The following is a 21858-nucleotide window of genomic DNA, read 5'->3' as shown; positions in this document are numbered from 1 at the left end:
TCACCCACTCCAATTTAGAACGTATATGTAAAAGAAACCCTTCCCTGACAAAAAAATGAGGGGATGGACAGGGGGGTACCCTTCTCCCACCTCCCGCCCCCTATCTCCCACCTCCCACTTTTAGAATCTTTTTTTCTCTTCCCACCTATTTTTTGTCCCCCACCTCCCGCCCCCCACCTCCCACTTAAAAATATTTAAAAATGATAGTCAATCTGAGACTATTATACTAGTATATAATATATTATGTCCCACAGTTAATCAAATGTGAATGATTGTCAATCAAACACGTACATGTATGTTTATTGCTTGCATTCAAATAACCCCCACACAGTTAAAAAAAAGGGGGGGGGGGGGGTAGGAGGGGGTCTCATCCCGAATTCCCGAGAAATTATATGCCAAAATCCCGAATTCCCGTGAAAATAATCAATTAATCCCGAATTCCCGTGAAATTAAAAGTGAATGCTATTTAAAATCGCGATACATAACCATAGAAATTTTAAAATAGTCGTGACAATAGAATAAGGGTATATTAAACACGGTTCCGGTTTTCACTTTGTTTTTGTGCAAATCCAACATATAACCGTACCTTCTTTTGTTCTTTACTTTTCGTCGTCGAAATAAACGTCTAAATATATATTTGGAGAAAAAAAAATCGCTCTACGAGCTGTAGAGGCTGACCAAAGTCACAGTTGGGTTCAGCCAAAAAATGTACAAGAATATATATATACGGGAAAAGAAAAAAGAAAAATGCGTTAACCATGTTAACATTCAATAAAAGTTTCTTTAGTAATTAGTAATAGTGAAAGAGCCTGGGTGAATTAGCCCGTAGTGTCCTTCCCGATCTTGACACATTCCGATTAACCATGAATTGGAGTTCTGTTGAATATGTATTCGTATAACATATTTTTTCAGAAATAGTTGATAAGATCTCGTCGTCTGTCTCGTTTTCAGACTCGCTGTCATAATCATCATCATCGCCCTATATTTGATCAAATATCACTGTAGTAATGGCTTTGCAGACCGACTCTTTGTAAAATGATTGTTTAAAAATGTATTTTTTATGTTTTTTCCTTTGTTATACCCACCATTGTTTTGTATTGTTTGTATATATGTAAATATTGTATTCCTCTTGTTACACGTATGTATTGTGTCTGAGTGATCAAATAAAAGTTGTTAAGTTGGTACACATTGGCGTAGCTTACGTTGAGGCAACCGAGGCAGTTGCCTCGGTAAAAAAAAAAACAAAAAAAAACTTTTCTTTTAAACAATTTTCACAGCAGCAGACTCGCTACTAAACGTTTAAGTACCGACTTGTATCGTCTTGTTACCGTTATTGATTCATACCCTTTGCGAGTTCAAGACTTATGGAAACATTTTCCTCCTCTAATTGAAAATCCCGATCCCCAGTAATCTAAATATGTCGGAGTCAAAGAAATCGACACAATTGAAGCTGGTCACAGTATATCTATATAGTCTTACCCCAAGCAAAATCAGTAGAATAGATGATTACTCAACTTACGAGCCTTCCCCGATCGAATCACTTGACCATACAGGTATAAATTATTAATTTTTTGCAAGAACAATTTCTAGTATATGAGGGTCTGGGTGATGTTTACAGAATACAGAAAAATATCAAAACTTTGATACCAATTGATGTTGTTCTCAAGTTTTATTCTCACCAAGGATTTGTATAGTATAGTAAAATTGAGAATGGAAATGGGGAATGTGTCAAAGAGACAACAACCCGACCATAGAACAGACAACAGCAGAAGGTCACCAACAGGTCTTCAATGCAGCGAGAAATTCCCGCACCCGGAGGCGTCCTTCAGCTGGCCCCTAAACAAATATATATACTAGTTCAGTGATAATGTATATTAGAAAGGAGCAAAGACTGGCGTCCAGAATATGAACCAGCATACAATGAATTAAATTATGTAAAATTGATAAATCTGTTCGGCTAAAGATGTCAAACGCTATCCGTATTAATTACCCGAAAAAGAAAGGGTATATCAGGGTAGCGACTGACGTCTGACTAAATAGTAGAATGGGGCTGAATATTGAAATACTACTTTTTGATAAATATTCCTAAAGTAATGAACTAGAGAAGTTCTCGCTCGGACACACACTCCATAAAGTATAGTGTCTTTCTATACAAATCCTTGTTATCACTATTTAAAATTTATAGTTTTTTTCACTATCAGGGAATTTTAAATAATTGAAGGAGTCATTAATTCCTAACAGGGAATTTTAAATAATTGAAGGAGTCATTAATTCCAGCGACATAAATAATCTATAACAGTTTCTATATAAAATTTTCAATCAAATACTGTTTTCATTTATTATGAAGACTTCAGAAAAAACGTAAATGTTTCCGTTAGTACTTCACCGGTTGTAATTTTTACAATGGGAAAAAGTTCAAAACCGTATAAGACTGATTTGAAGACCTTACAAAAAATATCAGGACAAAACACAACCAATAAAAGTGCCGTGGTGCATTTTACATGTAGGATGTGTTTATTTCCTAGTTTATCAAGAAATGCTGCAAGCGTGATGTCTGGTAATGTTTCTGGCATTAAAACCCACTTCGTGACAGCAAATCCAATCAAGAGCATATATCTGCATTGCAAAGCGCACGTTTTGAATCTTGTGTCCACCAAGGACATATACGTCCTTGTGTCCACTTGTAAAGCGCTAGCTGAGATCCGGATTTTTTTGTATTCTGTAAGTCAGTTGATATGGTTTCGTTGAGGATTCTCAGCTGTATTGTTGACTTGCTGTGTCATTAAAATAAACCCCATACCCATTTCCTTTTATGCGTAAAGATTTTAAAATTTGAGACGTTCACTGGAAGGATTCAATTTGAAAAAAGTGGTAAAGGTAGCAATACACAGTTAGGAAAAAAACTTAAAATTGACACTCATAATTTTTAAACATCCTCTTTCCCTTCCTTTCTAACAAATAAGGCTTAATATTTGTGTTATGCATGTGTATATTTATAGAAAGAGAATCTTCCATAGATTTGATTTCTAATGGTTATAATGGTGAAATATAATCTCTTTTGGGTGTAACCATGGCAACAATCTGCATTTCTTTGATACAAAATATTGCATAAAAGGGGGGTGAACATGTCACAAAAGTCTCCAAAATTTGGTCCAAAGGAAAATTTCAATCAATTACAGTGATACCTTTCCTGAATCCATAGACATATATCTATCAAGAGGTCCAAAAAAAATCATATGCATTTCTGCTCGTTTTTCCATAAAATTGAATTGAAAAGATCGAGCGCAAAATCTTTGTTGATAAATACTACAATAATTTATGAACCTATGGGCGGTACGGATAGGAAAATACGGACTGTCAAACAGAAAAATTGCCTATAAAACATGCTAAAAACAATCTAAATGTTCATATAAACCCCCTTAGAAGGCTATATTATTCTTCAATTATCTAAAAATCTATTTTATTGTACAAAAACTTTCATATTTAAAAAATTCACCATGGCCATAATGCGAAACTAAACTTCTAACTGTGTATTGCTACCTTAAGGATAAACATTTTTTTTTCCAATTCCACTTTAAATGGATTTCTGTGTTCTGCTAGCTTAAACGAGCAAATTGGCCTGCTAGTTTTGAAAATTGGTTCAGAAATAAATATTTTATGAAGGTTAGCAGTTGACACTGAAATGCAACAAAAAAGTGATTTGGTGAAACATGCCATGTTGAAGTGTAAATTCTCCTTTTTTAATCAAATTTCTAAAACTGTACCTTCTGTGCTTGTCTTTTCTTGTTTAAAAACTTAAATTAACCTTAACAGTAGACAAGTTTTACAAGAAAAAGCTATTTTAAGGCTTAAGAATGTCAATTTTGTTGTGTATTAGCATACCAAAGCCTTGGTTAAAATTAAGCAAATACTGAATTAATTTATAACAGCCGGAACAAATTTAGACTTAATTCAAGCTAAATTGTGACTTTATACTTGCTATAATAATAAATTTGATTTAGTCGCATGAAAAAATATAAAGCGTTCCCATCTGAGGTTTCTACATAACGCGCATTGTTTCTTTTCCAAGGGGTAGCCAATAAAGTATCAATTTATGACCGAACCAAGTCTTTGTGTCAAAATGTCTATATTGGTTGCTAAGGACAATAAACAACAAAAGTAACATACATTGTCATACTAAAAGATGTTTCTCCCTCATAATTGTATCTATAATCTAAATATCAATAGATTTGTGGTATGATTTGTCTAAAAATAAGCAATTCTGTGATTTGTCAAATGCCATAAGGTAGCAATACACAGTTAGGAAAAAAACTTAAAATTGACACTCATAATTTTTAAACATCCTCTTTCCCTTCCTTTCTAACAAATAAGGCTTAATATTTGTGTTATGCATGTGTATATTTATAGAAAGAGAATCTTCCATAGATTTGATTTCTAATGGTTATAATGGTGAAATATAATCTCTTTTGGGTGTAACCATGGCAACAATCTGCATTTCTTTGATACAAAATATTGCATAAAAGGGGGGTGAACATGTCACAAAAGTCTCCAAAATTTGGTCCAAAGGAAAATTTCAATCAATTACAGTGATACCTTTCCTGAATCCATAGACATATATCTATCAAGAGGTCCAAAAAAAATCATATGCATTTCTGCTCGTTTTTCCATAAAATTGAATTGAAAAGATCGAGCGCAAAATCTTTGTTGATAAATACTACAATAATTTATGAACCTATGGGCGGTACGGATAGGAAAATACGGACTGTCAAACAGAAAAATTGCCTATAAAACATGCTAAAAACAATCTAAATGTTCATATAAACCCCCTTAGAAGGCTATATTATTCTTCAATTATCTAAAAATCTATTTTATTGTACAAAAACTTTCATATTTAAAAAATTCACCATGGCCATAATGCGAAACTAAACTTCTAACTGTGTATTGCTACCAAATGTTATTGAGAACATTTATGTATTCATCCGAATTCCCGAAGATTTAACTGGCTATTCCGGAATTCCTGTTAATTAAACGCCGGGCTCAATCCCGACGTCCTGAAACTGAGGTCCTTTCGAGACGACCCTTAGTTAATGGTCGTTAATACTACTTTGTGAGCTTTCTTGTTCTTGTCTGTATACTCTTCTGCATTCCTTTTTTTTATTTTGGAGAGTCTGTAGGGACTCTGTAGTAGTCGACATTAAGCTACTCATCGAAAAACGTATCTTTTTTTTAACGCTGGTAAAGCGAAATGTCGCGTGGAAAATAAATATTTTAGATTAATTTTTATATACACTAAAATTAATGTTAAATTGTTGAAGAAATAGACAGAAAAAGTGATTAAACACGTCCAATCATTCTTCATAGTCGAACCAGAGACCTATTATAAAAAAAACAGGTAAATACATTCCAAACCATGGATGTCACATGATCAGTCATGTGATAGCCTTGGTAAAATTAGATATCCATCAGAATTTCCTACGAGCATGCCACGTTGTTTATTTATAATACACATCTGTTCGTGATGTTTAATTACAATTTAAAGACGAGAATTTGCAGATAAATGGATAATTGAAATATAGACCTAATAATGCACGAAACGGAGGATTTAATGGACGAAGCAGACGAAAACCAGGATTGGTACCAAAATGGTAGGTTCAACTTCAGCATCCAAATTATGTGTCATTGCACATTAACATATCTTATCGTGTGTAATCTATAATATATTTCCTTATACTGGCAAATTATAAAAATTGTTTATACATTTATTTAACATTTAAATGTATGTCACTGTTTTTATCGGTCACATTCTCTTGCTGATTACAAGTACAATGTAAATAGATACTTGATACAGTTAAATATTTAATTAAAAGTATTTCTGCATTTATATGATCTTTAAGGTATTTATAATCGTTATAGTGTTCTTCAAACGGTAACATGTCTTTGTGAATAATTGTCTTGAGATAAATGATAATTACGACAAACTTTAAAATTATTCATCACTTCTGTGGTGTCAGTACTAGCATACAATGTTTGTTTACTATTTTGAGAAATGGCTAATGGTGGTGATGTACTGGCTAGTCTATGAAGTGAGATAGTTTATTTCTTTATCGTGACGGAGAGGGCACCTGTATTGTTCTTTCAGTCATGTCGTAGGTGCAGACATTTTCAGTGTCATTTTTTGGAGATGGGTAACTTGAAGTCAGTTTTTGTTTATTAATGTGATAAGATATAAGTTAAAAAGTACATGTAGGTACTGGGACTATTATACTAAGAGTAAGTTACTAATAGTCCAAGGTACGTAGTAAAATGGAAACTGGGCTATGTCAAGCTTAATAATATAATTATAGGTAGAATATATGAGGGTCGTAACGAGGGTACCTTCATGACGAATAACGGTATAAAATCTTGCCAAATGACGTTTAACGGTAATTTTTGGTGTATGACGATAAAATGTACATTTCTTTATGACGATAAAAAAAATCGACTGATTTTGACGAATCACGTTAAATCATTTCCAAAAATAACGGTAGCGTTAATTTTTTTTGACCTCTGACAAATCACGATAAAATTTTAACCAATTTGACGCTAACGGTAGCCGACAATGACCGTTTGACGCTTGACGGTAAAGGGCATTCCTATCCTCATATATGCTATTCACATGGAACATTCTCGATATTTTTGAATTCATTGAGATTTTCGGGAAATAAGTCGAGGCCGCTCATATGAGACTGCAACCTAACAATTAAATAAAATCCAAGATGACATAGAAAACATGCAGTAAAAAGGGCGGGGGAAGGGGGGTGGGGGGGTGGGGGTTACACGCTTTTGGGGTGTAGAATGTAGGGGATTAGAAGGTGGGGATGTGCATGGGATATAATGGGTAAAAAAATGCTTCTGGGTGAAAAAAAAGCAAATAAGTGAGCACCACCTTGTCACCCTCTCCATGCACAGATACAACGAACTTTCTTATTTCATGTCATTGTTATTTTCAAATGACATCTGTTGTTTGAAAGTATATAGGCAAAATAAAGGCAGGGTTCATAAAGGGCGACCGTGAGAACTGATTTGAAAAATACTATGATCTGATAGTCCACACAGGATGGTCGTATAGACCATGTTGACAAATGAATGAATATACGTCCATATCAAAGTTTTTAAATGTTTCAATTACTGATATACATAGGGGACTATTTAGATTGCAGCAGACCATAGTTTGTTGGGGTTATGTTTTTTTGATATTTTAACCGATCGCTAGGAGCGTCATGTCGCATGTTTGATTTCCAATAGCTGCACCGTTGGGGTTAAAATCGTATACGATAGCATTGAACTATTGGTGACCATGACGCAATTTTGGGAAACCGTTAAGTTCGAAAAATGTCTAATGAACTTTTTTCTAATTAAATGCACAGTTATAACCCTATAAGGTTGATTGCATAAAAAAGTAACAAAATAACACAGTATAATACATTACAAGAAAATTAAGAGTACTAGACGTACTTTACATAATGTATATATATCATGCAAATGTTGAGTCCACTCTTCTCAGTGACCATGACTTTTAAGAAATGGAGATTAACAAAACTGACCTTAAAACTGTTGATAACGTATTATGTAGAATAGCTATTAGATAGACAATGATGTTGTTTTAGACAGACAGTTACGAACATGAGATATGGTCGTATATCACCGGTTTATATTGACCAGTGCTAATAAGTGGTTAATAATACACGTAATATTATTACATTAATTTACAAGTACATGTAATATTCCCTAGGCTTTACCATAATTTTCCGTGTTCAGATTGCCGATTCCACACGTTAATGACGTCAGTCGACCGAAATTGTGTTAACGAATGGATTCAATTCCACTCAATCTACCAATTCTTCTTCCTTTTCTTCTTCAGTATGAATGGAGTTATAAACCATTGACACGTGTCATACTGTCACGTTGATCTTATATATTAACTCAAGTTTCTCAGCTTCTTACTAAATTTTTAAAATGCTTTAATTGAATTTATTTATTACAAATTTTACATCCCCATTTTTCTCACCAGCAACGAACAAGATCAATACTAATGGGTTATTATAAATATTCATGATAAAAAAAAAATGGAAAAAAAATATCTGATATTTGCTGGTTTCAAAATTACATGATTGTAAGTTCAGTTTGCCTCGTGCTATGATATAATGTATTATTAATTTGAGTTTTTGTCCGTGTGTAACAGTATATTTATGCCTCACTGTAGAGCTACTAAACGACCGGACGTCGTCTAATACTATGTTACACGACCGACAGAAGAGTTCAAGACTTACCCGTATAGTGGGAAATAGTTTGCTACCCGCGGGTGTCCGAAGTAAGTTTCTTAAAGATGGAATTTATATGGTTTATTGTAATCATTCCAAACAAGCTAGTTTTAGTATTTTTCTTTTATCGTTATTTCCAAGGAGTGATTAATTATTATAAATACTTGTCAATTTTATCACATTGTCTTTCTGCATCGTCAATTTTATCACATTTTCTTTGTTCATTCATCTTCAATGATACAAGTCTGTCTCCTTTATTATTGACGTTAAAATGGTGTTTGACATAATGATAACGCATTTTTGTTTTTGTTGGCTTTTGTTTTTACTTTTGCCCGTTGTAACTGTAAAATTTAGGTATGGAAAATATGATCCAACATTAGATCTACTTTTTGTTTTTTGTGTCATTTTTGTTCATATTTGTTCACACTCCGCCAACTATATGTTCATTGAAACATTTTTGCCATTTTTTACCATAGACCGAAATTTTTGTTCAACTACAAGCAATTTATCAATATAAATTGTTTAAAATGTCATTATAAAAATCCTTGTGGAATTTAGGATCACTTAATTTAACATCATTAAGGTATAGGTGTTTTTATTTAAGAAGATTTATTTTATGGTTTGTAATCTGTTTGGATGAAAATACTTGGGATTTTAAATACCAGCGGAATCTAACTGACACGTGCATCCTTCTCGCATCTGTCACGATAACTTAAAGGCGTCATGGTCTACCGTCAAGACTACCCATAATTGATTGTTGTTTACTCAACATCCAGTCGCAAATATTACATGGATGTTTTGTATGAGAACACATTTTACAATACATCGAACAATTATAAACACTGCAAAGTGGAAGACCGGATTGAGGGAAAAATTAAGACTGCTACTGTTTAAAGATAAGACGGAACGTTGGATAAGGGCAGACTATTTGCCTCGGTTGTAACAGGCGACTATGAACTCCACGAAGGGTTTTTGCAAGAGTTCTTACATACAGAGAGTGCATGTGGTAAGCTATCAATACCGGGAATCGGATTTCAAGACCCCATTTCAAACGGATGTTGCTGCTTACTTATACATCCCTCATAGCCATACCGACACTTTTTCTGACAGCATGAGTCATACTGCCGAACAAGGCATTCAAAGTCTAAGCATGGAAGTATTATATTACCAATGGCCCAAGTAATACAGTTTCTATACCCCAGTCACGCTTTGGGTCAATAAGCACGAGACAAAAGCAATACAAATACGTGACAGTCCTGTTCTTAATTGTGGATAATGTCCATTCATTTGTAAATATAAATCTGGAATTGTTGGGCAGAAGTTGATAACTGCCTCGTCATATCACAGGTACGGAGCAAAACAAAATTGCGTTCTTCTGATGAAAAAATAAAACGATAATAAAATTAATCTGGTCTAAAATTTTCTGTGGGCAGCTGCATAGATTATAAAAATAAAAACATGACATACTTCATTGCAACAGTCCATTGAAAACGCATTGCAATAAAATAAATTGAACCTCCTTGTCGTTCTTGGTAAGGATATTCTTTAGGGAGGAGGGGGAGGATTTATTTTCAGCCATTTGTGAGGAACGATTTAGTCGATTATGTATTTTTGAGAAAGTGCTGCATTACTATTAATGTTTCATGCACTACTTTAGTCTTCCACATTTTGTTGGTCAGGATCCCTCTCCATCCCCCCCCCCCCCCCCCCCAAAAAAAAAAAACCAAACTGGCCGACCGCTAACAAAGATGGTGAATGATAGCGATATATGTATTTTCACCATTATGTTAATGATAGTCCCTGACTGTCTTACTCATACTACATTTTTTTGAAGGTGAAGGTCATCTGGGATCTGCACTTAATTTGCGAATCATGTCGGAGTCTCAAACACTTCCCGACTCTTTCAGTATTTATACTCATTCGGGTAACAATTGTTTTTTTTTACCAGAATTTCCTGTCCGTTTTTTTCACGGATATCATGCGTCAACATGATTGTCTTTTCGTCGTTTGCGTGATTAACTCATCAGAGTTAAACGTGAATACAGCTACACATTTTGTTCATCAAAATGTTGTTTTCTGGCAGTACTTGTAGTTAATCGACTGGTCAGCCTTGGATACGACCTTAATGACCGATTAATCTATAAATATGTCTTGTCTAGATTATTCTACTTGTAACACCAATAATACATTTTCTATCGCACCTATAGCAACATTCTTGTACCATGTAAAATCGTATTTTATCTTGTTCACTAATTTCTGGTTATGTCTGATCGTTCAAACATTATAACAAGCTGTATAAGATCAATGTTGTAAGAATAATCTTCGTGTTTGGTCATATAAGATATTTGAAAACTCAACTTGATATTAATACTGTTTAAAGTTTATATGTATGGCAATAAATATTTGAATTTTATAATATACAATAATTGCGATACAATGCACACTGTAACAGAAATTATGACAAGGTTTATGAACTAGATTTCCTACATTTTACTGGAATGCAAATCTAGTAATGATTTTTTTTGATGGAATTACAAAGTTTGAAAGAGAAACTAAAATTGAAACTTTAGAGCTATACATTAGAACCAGACACTAAGAAGGAAAACTTGATATCGTTCTGTACCGATTAAAATGACATTGGCACATTTTTTTTAGATTTGATAATCTATTACACAAAATATTTGAAATATTCATTCAAAGAGAGTATATATATTCGTTTTAAGCACGTCGATATTGTGATTTGGCTATATATGGTTTTCTCAGCGCTTTTGACTATGCGTCATCATGTAATCAATGAAAATTATAAATATTGCACATATATGATTGTATTTGTCACTTAAAATTATATTGTTTACACATGTACACATCTTTAAATGCCCATAGTTATCACCATTGTTTGCTATAGCATTTACGTATTTATTTTGCTTTAATGAAGCCAATATTCAGGGTGGCAGAAATCATAAATTATATATATATTGATCCTTGGAATATGATTCAATTCTTCACATAGCTACTTCGTGGTATTGATCACATACAAAATGGGTTTGCATGGTATGGAGTGGTGATTGTTTTAATAAATTGATAAATGAATAACATTAACATTTATAGGAGAAGTTTGGCCTTAGTATACATTGATCACAGTTTTTAAATTTTCAGTTGTTGAGTGGTTCAGTTCATGGAACTAGGTAATATTGATTGGCACACCTCTGTCATATGAAACAGATTTTTTCAGCAGATTACCCTGATCAGAAATTGATTACATGTTATTTGTAACATACAAGCTTGTCGTATGGTTTTGGTAGTTTTCAATATTAGATTTCCAGAAGTCTTTATTAAGAATATTGATAAGCCACTCCAATCCTTCAATTATATATATATATAGTCATGTATGCGAATAATTAAGCTTTAGGACCTGTCTAGACGATTCACAAGGACCATAACTACACCTCCTTTTAGCTAAATTTTATGAGCGAGAGGGGGGAAAACCGCTGAATCCCGAAATTCCCGAAAAATAAAGCATTCTTTCCTGAATCCCGAAAACTTAATCATTAATTTCAGATAAGTGTAAATCACGAATTCCAGCAAAAATAAAGCCCAATCTCGACGCCCCGCGTGATTCACATGGCAATCCTTCCACAACGCATTGGTTTTTGTTGTTATTGACTTTTGTCTTATGCATGATTTGTAAACATTTATTAAACATGATGACGATAGTTTTTTTGTAAAATGCATAGAAAATGATATTTAAGAAGTTGAAATTTAAGTAACGGCCTTTAAGTAAACTTCTGGTATATATATATTTCAGACCTCCAACTTGCCGCAGAGCTTGGTAAAGCTTTACTTGAAACCAACAGAGAACTGGAAACACAGGCGATGCATTTACAGCAGGTCAAACATGAACAAAGTCTGGAGATTGAGGTAAAAAAAATATAGATCACCCATTTATTAAAAATGAAAAATAAAGGTCCAGTGGCCATTATTTCAGAACATGACACTAATGAGGCATAAGCTGTCAAATTCATGTTCACCGATGTAACTCAAATTCTCATATTTGATTTATAACATCATAGAATAATTACATTACATGCATGTATGTTTCATTATAATCCATAGTTTTGATTGGCTGACAACAATTATGACTGAGGCACTCAAATTTAATATTTTATTTACGTACAAAATACTACGACTATGACTGCACGTGCTATCAGCTATCAGCAAACGAAAAGCTTAATATAAATCTTAATTGCATGGCAACTTGGTTGTAGCATAAAAATGATGTAATTAGAATTGAATATTTCATAGCTTATTACAAAATGTGCTTCGGTCAAGGCTTTTATACCCCAATAAAATTATAAAAAGAAGCATTTAATTCTTAATTAAAACGTACATCCAAATGACAAATATTTCTAAAGAAACAATTAACAATATACACAGAGTCTTTATAATGTATCTAAGAATTTCATGTGTATTTTAGACTAAACACCTTCAATTAAGATGACCTCCGATGAATTCCGATGGTTATATGACCTGATGTAAACATATATATATATATAAATACTCAGACAAGCACATGCAAGGTCTGGTTGATTTCATGTCATAGATTTAAAAAATGTGTAAATCATCGTTTGGCCTGTATAAGAATGATTTTGTGGACAGATTCAGTCAACGAGAGGGTTTTTCCGTGTGGCTCCCTTGTTTCACTTTTCAATGTTGACATTCTTTTCTTTTTAATAACAAAACATGCTTAACAATTGTGTAACCCATCTTCAGTTATTTAATTGAAGGTCTCATGAATACGGATTCAAATAAGGTTGAATTATTGACTTGCAAGACAATAAAATACATCAGCAATGTTTTGAGCTTATATTGATAAAATTGGACCAAATTGACTGCCTCATGAATACGTTTTCAAGTGAGGTTGAATTATTGAATTGCAAGCCAATAAAATACATATTTTGACAAAATTGGACCATATTGACTGCTAATATTTAATATTATTCCACAATTCCGCTTTTATAAATGTTTGAAAAAACAACATATTTTAAATTTTTTGTCTAATTCGTAGCTAATCCTTAAAAGGAGAGGTGTATAAATGGTATTATTTTCTTAAAACATCAAACAACTTGCCGTCAAATGTCGATACAGGCTTAAAGGTAAAATCATATCAGTATGATTTTTTATACGCCCGTTTATGGGGACGTATTATGGTATACTGTTGTCCATCTGTCCATCTGTCCCTCCGTCGTCAACATGTAGGACAATAACTCTAACGCTTTAACCAATTTGCATGAAATTTTGGTGAATTGTCTATATCTATTGACGTGAGCTCCCTTTCAATTTTTAAAAATTTTCGATTTTATGTTTCCGAGTTATGGGGTTTTATTCATTAACAAGAGGCTGTCAGAGTGAAATCTGGACCCCAAAACAGGATCAAGTAAATAAATATAGCATTCAGAAAATTAGTTTATACAGAATAACAAACAAACCTACCACAAATACTTCAAACAATTTACCAAAGAAAAGAAAAAAAAAATTTCCAAAATATCATTTGTCATTAATACATTGTCTTTTAAAAATCTATAAAACTTATCTATAATTATCTCAAAATGTCTGATAATGAACAGTAAATTTCAAACTATATTTATACCATCCTACAGAGCCTATCATCAACAACACTTAGGAAACACAAAATTTTCAAATAAATCTGTCACTCCAATTATAATTTTGTGATTGATAATTACCACATGCTTTGTTATCTTAAAAAAACTTAGTGTAATCAAACTTCATATATATAATTAATAGTTCCCAATATTTTTTCTTTCATTTGTCACAAAAATATATGCAACTTATCTATCAATGTCAACAACTTTATCTACACAATGTAATGTAATGAAATATATCCTTTAATAAAAATAGTCTATTATCTAATGAAAATGATATTTGCAAATCTGGACCCCCATACAGGATCAAGTAAAAATTAAACATTAACACACCCAACAAAAATAAAATACCACATAACAACTGTGACCTACGTACTACCTATCAACCTTCAAAACACACATGACTTAAAAAAAATAGTTATAAAGGAATTTTTGACAACTCCTGACTAAAATCAATTGAACAGATACAATCATTGATAGACTATCTATCCATATACTTATTAATTACACCATTTCTGTTCAAAGGGAAATAACTCAAAATAAAAATAAATCATGTACTAAATATCACTTTTCGCTACTGAAAGGTCTACAACTCAACAGCGAGAAAAGCTAAAATCATGAAAATTGAACTTGACCTTCATTTAGTCACAGGAAACAACATATATAAATTTGAAAAGATTTCCTCAAAGCGTTTTCATGATAATGAATGGCCACTGTTTGGCCGCACGCCCACCGTACATCCCCAAATAAATAACTGATTTTTCCTTTGAAAATCTGGTTGAAAATGGGGGATTTTCCAGTTTTCAGACAATAACTCAAAAACAATTTCACCAATTTGCAAGAAACTTTGGTGAATTGTTCATATCTATTGATGTGATCTCCCTTTTGATTTCTATAAATTTTAGATTTTACGTTTCCAAGTTATGGGGTTAAAAAGGGGGATTTTCCAGTTTTCGGACAATAACTCAAAAATGCTTTGAGCAGTTTTCATGCAACTTTGGTGAATTGTTTATATCTATTGACATAAGCTCCCTTTCAAATTTTAGAAATTTAAGATTTTACGTATATGAGTTGTGGGATTTTATTCATTAAAAAAGGGGGATTTTCCAGTTTTCAGACAATAATTCAAAAATGCTTTAAGCAGTTTTTATGAAATTTTGGTATTGGATATAAATATCTGCTGCATTGTGCAAGGAAACAAATCTGAAATGAATACATGTGTACTGATATATAATGGGGCAGCCCCGATATTCAGACATACCATGGTCAATATAATACTTCCATGATGATACACAAGTTATGCTGACAGTGTGCTTACTAGTGATTGGATTGAATATGACCATTATGGTTAGCTAAAGTAAATGTTTATTTCACTAATTTTAGTTCCTATCAAAGCAGTTGGAAACTGCCAGAGACAATTGTGATTCTCGGATGAAGGTTTATGAGGAATTGGACAGACACAACCAAGAGTTGGAGAAAACCAATCAAAGACTAGTTTTAGACTCCAAGGGAGATAAACAAAGAGTAGAAAAGTATGTTTTGCAAACTATGAGTTGATTCTGGTCATACTTATTTTTAGTGTCTTTGAAATGAATGCTACAGACAACACACAATTCATTAGTGGCTTTAAAGAGAAAGCTACAGACAATACACAATTCATTAGTGGCTTTAAAATGAAAGCTACAGACAACACGCATTACATTAGTGGCTTTAAAGTGAAAGAACAGACACACAATTTTATTTGATCTTACTTATTCATTAGTGGCTTTGAAGTGAAAGCTACAAACAACACAATTTTATTTGATCTTACTTATTCGAATCATAAGTGTTTTAAAGTGAAAGAACAGACAACACACAATTTTATTTGATCTTACTTATTCATTAGTGTCTTTAAAGTGAAAGCTACAGACAACTAACATTACATAAGTGGCTTTAAGTTGAAAGCTACAGACAACAAACAATTCATTATTGGCTTTGAACTGAAAACTACAGACAACACACAATTCATTAGTGTCTTTAAAGTGAAAGCTACAGACAACACACATTACATTAGTGGCTTTGAGTTGAAAGTTGCAGACAACACACAATTCATTACTGGCTTTGAAGTGAAAGCTACAGACAACACTTAATTCATTAGTAGCTTTAAAGTGAAAGCTACAGACAACACACATTACATTAGTGGCTTTTGAGTTGAAAGTTACAGACAACACGATTCATTACTGGCTTTGAAGTGAAAGCTACAGACAAGTGAAAGCTACAGACAACATACATTTCATAAGTGGATTTAAAGTGAAAGCCACAGACAATACACAATACATTAGTGGGTTTAAAGTGAAAGCTACAGATAACACACATTACATTAGTCAAGTGAAAGAACAGACACACAATTTTATTTGATCTTACTTATTCATTAGTGGCTTTAAAGTGAAAGAACAGCAACACACAATTTTATTTGACTTACTTATTCATTAGTGGCTTTGAAGTGAAAGCTACAGACAACACACAACTTTATTTCATATAAAACCTTTGTAGCAAGAAAACAAATAAAACTACACCACTTTTTCGTTTTCTTTTCTAAAAACACATAATGGAGCAGGATCTGCTGACCCTTTCATAGCACCCTTAGATCACCCCTTGTTTTAGACCCACTTTTTATACGACCGCAAAAATTAAAAAATTTTTGGTCGTATATTGGTATGACGTTGGCGTCGTCGTCGTCTGGAGTCGTCCGGCGTCGTCCGAAGACACATTGGTTTTCGCACTCTAACTTTAGTTTAAGTGAATGGATCTCCATGAAATTTTACCATAAGGTTCAATACCACGAAAGGAAGGTTGGGATTGATTTTGGGGGTTATGGTACCAACAGTTAAGGAATAAGGGGCCAAAAAGGGGCCAAAAATAAGCATTTTTGTAACTTCCAGACAATAACTTGTGTATAAGTGTATGGATCTCTCTGACATTGTACCACAAGGTTCCATATCACAAAGGAAAGGCTGTAATTGATTTTGGGGGTAATTGCCTCAAAATTTTAGGAATTAGGGGCCAAAAAAGGGGCAAAAAACAAGCATTTTTCTAGTTTCATGACAATAACTTGTGTGTAAGTGTTTGGATATTTCTGAAATTGTACTACAAGGTTCCATATCACAAAGGGAAAGCTGGAATTGAGTTTGGGGGTAATTGCCCGAAACGTTTAGGAATTGGGGGCCAAAAAGGGGCCAAAAATAAGCATTTTTCTAGTTTCCAGACAATAACTTGTGTTCAAGTGTATGGATCTCTCTGAAATTGTACTGCAAGGTACCATACCACAAAGGGAAGGCTGGGATTGAGTTTGGGGGTGATGAATCATAAGGGGGTTCAAAAAATTTGGGGGGGGGGATTTTTTTTAACTTTTTTTTAACTTTTTTTCCTTTTTTTTTTCTTTTAAAATTTTCCATTTTAAGTTGGATATTTCTGATTAATATTTAAAAGCAATTATAATGATATGGTAGGAGATACACACCAAACAGGATGTGTAAATTATTATATAATAAGTATTGTGCAATAGCAAGAAATTTTCAATTGCACAGTATTGCACAATAGCAAGAAATCTTCAATTGCACAGTATTGCCCAATAGCAAGAAATTTCCAATAGCACAATATTGCGCAATAGCAAGAAATTGTCAATTGTACAGTATTGCGCAATAGCAAGAAATATTCAATTGCACAGTATTGTGCAAAAGAAGATACTTCGTATAAATTGCTTATTTCTTGATTAATTTCAACGGGGTTTTATTCTTGAATTCTTGGGGTTCTTTAATATGCTGAATCTAACCGTGTATTAAGTTTTTGGATTTTGGGCCCCGTTTTTAAATTGGTCCACATTGAGGTCCAAAGGGTCCAAAATTTAACTTTGTTTGATTTTATCAAAAATTGAATTATTGGGGTTCTTTGATATGCCGAATCTAACCGTGTATTTAGATTCTTAATTTTTGGTTCCGTTTTCAAATTGGTCTACATTAAGGTCCAAAGGGTCCAAAATTAAACTTAGTTTGATTTTAACAAAAATTGAATTTTTAGGGTTCTTTGATATGCTGAATCTAAACATGTATTTAGATTTTTGATTATGGGCCCAGTTTTCAAGTTGGTCCAAATCGGGGTCCAAAATTAAACTTTGTTTGATTTCAACAAAAATTGAATATATGGGGTTCTTTGATATGCTGAATTTAACCATGTATTTAGATTTTTGATTTTTGGGCCCCGTTATCAACTTTGTCCACATTGAGGTCAAAAGGGTCCAAAATTAAACTTTGTTTGATTTCATCAAAAATTGAATTCTTGGGGTTCTTTGATATGCTGAATCTAACCATGTATTTAGATTTTGGATATTGGACCATAATAGGTGAATGTCCAATTTAAAATTTTTAAGTTCTTAGACCACATTCATTCTGTGTCAGAAACCTATGCTGTGTCAAATATTTAATCACAATCCAAATTCAGAGCTGTATCAAGCTTGAATGTTGTGTCCATACTTGCCCCAACTGTTCAGGGTTCGACCTCTGCGGTCGTATCAAGCTGCGCCCTGCGGAGCATTTTATTTATCTATATTTTCGAAAATAGCAGAATATAAACTACATTTTAGCAAATAATTAAAATATTATTGTTTTTAATTTACGCCCCACCCCCACCTCCCCTCATTCTACATTAAGAATAGTAACAAGCGCTGATACATGCTTTGAAATGCTTGATTAGATTAGATATTTATATTACTATAACTTTTTATCTACTGTCAGGTTATTAGCCACTGTTGAGCATTTGGAGGATAAATGTGAAGAGTACCAGAAAAAAATTGAAGATATGAAAAAAGAAGAGACAATAAAACAACGTCAACAAAAACAAGAAAGCAGACGTGCCTTAAGTTTGGCAAATCTAAGGGAAAGTAGTGATTATTTAAAGAATATATACATTTCTGATTTACAGTGGACATACAATGATCAATTTAAAAAATTACCAATGAATCCATATGAAGTTGAAATAAAGAAACTTCAAGACAGCATGAAACAAATGAAGGCACAAAAAATCATTGATAAAAGGAAAAAGGAAGACTTAGAAACAGAAGTTTCATTATTGTGGGATGAAAATGAAGCCTTGGACAAAAAGAACAAAGAGCTTGAAGAACAAATTCAAATTTTGGAGGATGACCTCCAGAAATCTAGACTCGAGACTACAAAAACATTGGCTTATGAATTAAGTAAATTTGATCCACAAAATGTGATAGCGAGTGAAGTAGAAGTTGATGATACAGAATTCACGTCTAAGGGGAAGCTGGTTAAACTGGACGGAGGTGGTAGTTTATATGGTAGTACCGAATCTGTCAATCAAATTGCACCAGACACAAAAGAACTGTCACCAGTAGATCCTGATAAAAACAGTGTTTCAATTTTGAATGAATTAGAAACTCAATATCACAATTTATTTCAAAAGTATGAAGATTTGTTGCAAGGGAAGGGTAAAAGATCTGGAAGCTTCAATGAAGCAACAGGAGAAAGTTTTGATGTGGTACTACAAAGACAACTTGCTGTGTCCCACAAAGAAGTTCAGACATTGTTGAAATTACACACAAAAGATGCATCCTGTGGAGATGCATCTGCTGAGGATCCACCGCCATATAAATCAATTTTTAGAGATATATTTGCAACGTTGAAGAAATCTAGGATTGAGGAATCAGGGGAACAACCTACCTCGGCTAGTGGAACACCTTTAACAAGTCCAGTTTGTCCAGATGAAAAACCAGTTCAGTGAGAAAGCTGAAACACTGCCAAATTAAACAGTATTCTTCAATACCATTATGCATATGAATGTAATTTGTTTTTTAAGTCAGTACATGCAGCATTTCATACCACGGTTCTTATCATAAAAATATAATGATAAAATTGATATCAAGTTGTACTGAAATGTTAACAACTTGCAAGTTATTTTATGTGCTAGCTTTTTGTGAAAATAGTCCAAAAGGATTTTCTCATGAACATTTATGTTCGTTAACATGATGTAATGGTTATGAAACCCAGAATGGTTGGAAAAATGTCATTAATATTAAATTGTCTATTATAAAATTTATATCAAATTAATATAAAGTATATTCCATAATATAAATATATTTCAATGTGTATATATACACGTCTAACCATGTGACAACTTTATGACAGACATTCTCCATCGGATAACATGTGGTTATACAGGGCTAACACCATAATATATATATACGTCTAAAAAGTGTACAACAACAGCAAAAAAATATGTGTGAAACACTATACAATATTCAATAATATTTTGGATAACAAATGTCCTTCATCAGTATGAGCAGCCTATGTTAAATTGCGTGATTAGCTTTTCTAGTAAACAAAAATTTTGAACATCATACAAATTAAACACCGACCATTGTTTGTAGAAAAGTTAAGTTATATAATACTATAATCTTGAACTACCTAAATAATAAGAATTTACAATATATGGAAAGTTAGAGTTTTATTATTTTATAATCTTGTGAACTAGATTGAAGACCTGTTGGTGACCTTCTGCTGTTGTCTGTTCTATGGTCGGGTTGTTGTCTCTTTGACACATTCCCCATTTCCATTCTCAATTTTAGATACAAATTAAGTATTTACCAAGTTTACAATACACTTTTAAGCTGTATAGTTTATATACTGTGTATAGTATTGTTTTCCATAACGATCTACCACTTTTATAAGAATGATCATTGATTATAATAATATATTTATATAAATATATTCAAAATAAAATACATGTAGTATGAAAATGCATCTACATATTTATTTATCCATGTTAAACATGTAGAAACATTTGTGTACTATTTTATTTTGAATGTATTATAAATATTAACAATGACATGAATACTGGATATCCTCATTCAGTTAACAATGGGACTGTGTTATGGTAATTTCATTCTTTGTTTCAGCTTAAAGTCATTTTAATTAAGAAATTGGTTACATCACATTTCAACATGTTTTCGTACAATCATATTTTTTTTTTATAAAGAGATCTTTAGTTGTGTTCTTCAGCATGTTCTGTTGATGACTCAATGAATTATACCCCATATATTATTTGTATCTAATATTCAACATATTCAAGATTCCACCTAACACCAACAACTTTGGCTACCCTGATTGGTTTAATATAATTACCCTAAAATATAATTTAAAGCAAACCAATATTTTTGTCACCTTTAGGTTGTCTGAATGTTACTTGAGGACAGATCTGACCATCAGTGACAAACTTACTACACCTAAAATATCTGAGGTTTTTGAGGTGGTTTACAGTATAAAGATAAATACTGTAAATTCAGAAATTATTGCGATTTTTAAAGAATGAACAAAAATGCGATAATAATTATTGTGATTTTGGGGAAAGCTGCATACAGATATATGTTACTGATATCAAAATGCGAGTTATTATTGCGATACACACCCAGTTGCATTATTCCCATTAATAAAAACCTCGCAATAATTTCTGAATTTACAGTAGTCAAACAAAATAAAGAATAGAGAATTATCGAGTGCTAAAAAATAAAAATAGAGATTAATGGGCCAAAAAAATTAAAATAGAGAAAATTGGCCTAATTTTTTGAAATTACAGAAATGGAGATCCCCATATCTGCTTTTATAATAATGTAATGCTAACCATTGTATCTCTATGTCTGTTATTGAAACAAGACAATCAAAACTGTGTTACTATGTAGCTAGTTTCATTGAAGCAGCATTATTATGGTGAATGACTTTCGATGTTTGACCAATACTTTTATGATATTATTGTTGTTGTTTCCATGGAAACTCTAGTCTTTTATTATTGTCTAATTTATGTTGGAGTGAGCTATTTTGTTTTCAATAAAGCATTATATAACTGTT

General features: G+C 32.6%; 1 protein-coding gene across 1 annotated transcript; it reads left to right on the top strand.

Annotated features, from left to right (window-relative positions):
• The first annotated feature begins 5441 nt into the window (after positions 1-5441).
• On the top strand, positions 5442-21858 carry LOC127709721 (cerebellar degeneration-related protein 2-like). Its single transcript, XM_052215385.1, has 4 exons — positions 5442-5645; positions 12106-12218; positions 15344-15492; positions 18730-21858. Exons 1-4 carry the CDS (start codon positions 5585-5587, stop codon positions 19736-19738), a joined length of 1332 nt encoding a protein of 443 aa, XP_052071345.1. The 5' UTR covers positions 5442-5584; the 3' UTR covers positions 19739-21858.

This window comes from Mytilus californianus, unplaced genomic scaffold (genome assembly GCF_021869535.1).
Source record: "Mytilus californianus isolate M0D057914Y unplaced genomic scaffold, xbMytCali1.0.p SCAF_7, whole genome shotgun sequence".
Classification (NCBI taxonomy): Eukaryota; Metazoa; Mollusca; class Bivalvia; order Mytilida; family Mytilidae; genus Mytilus; species Mytilus californianus.
Note: the sequence above shows the minus strand (reverse complement) of the source record. Positions and strands in the feature narration are given on the sequence as shown.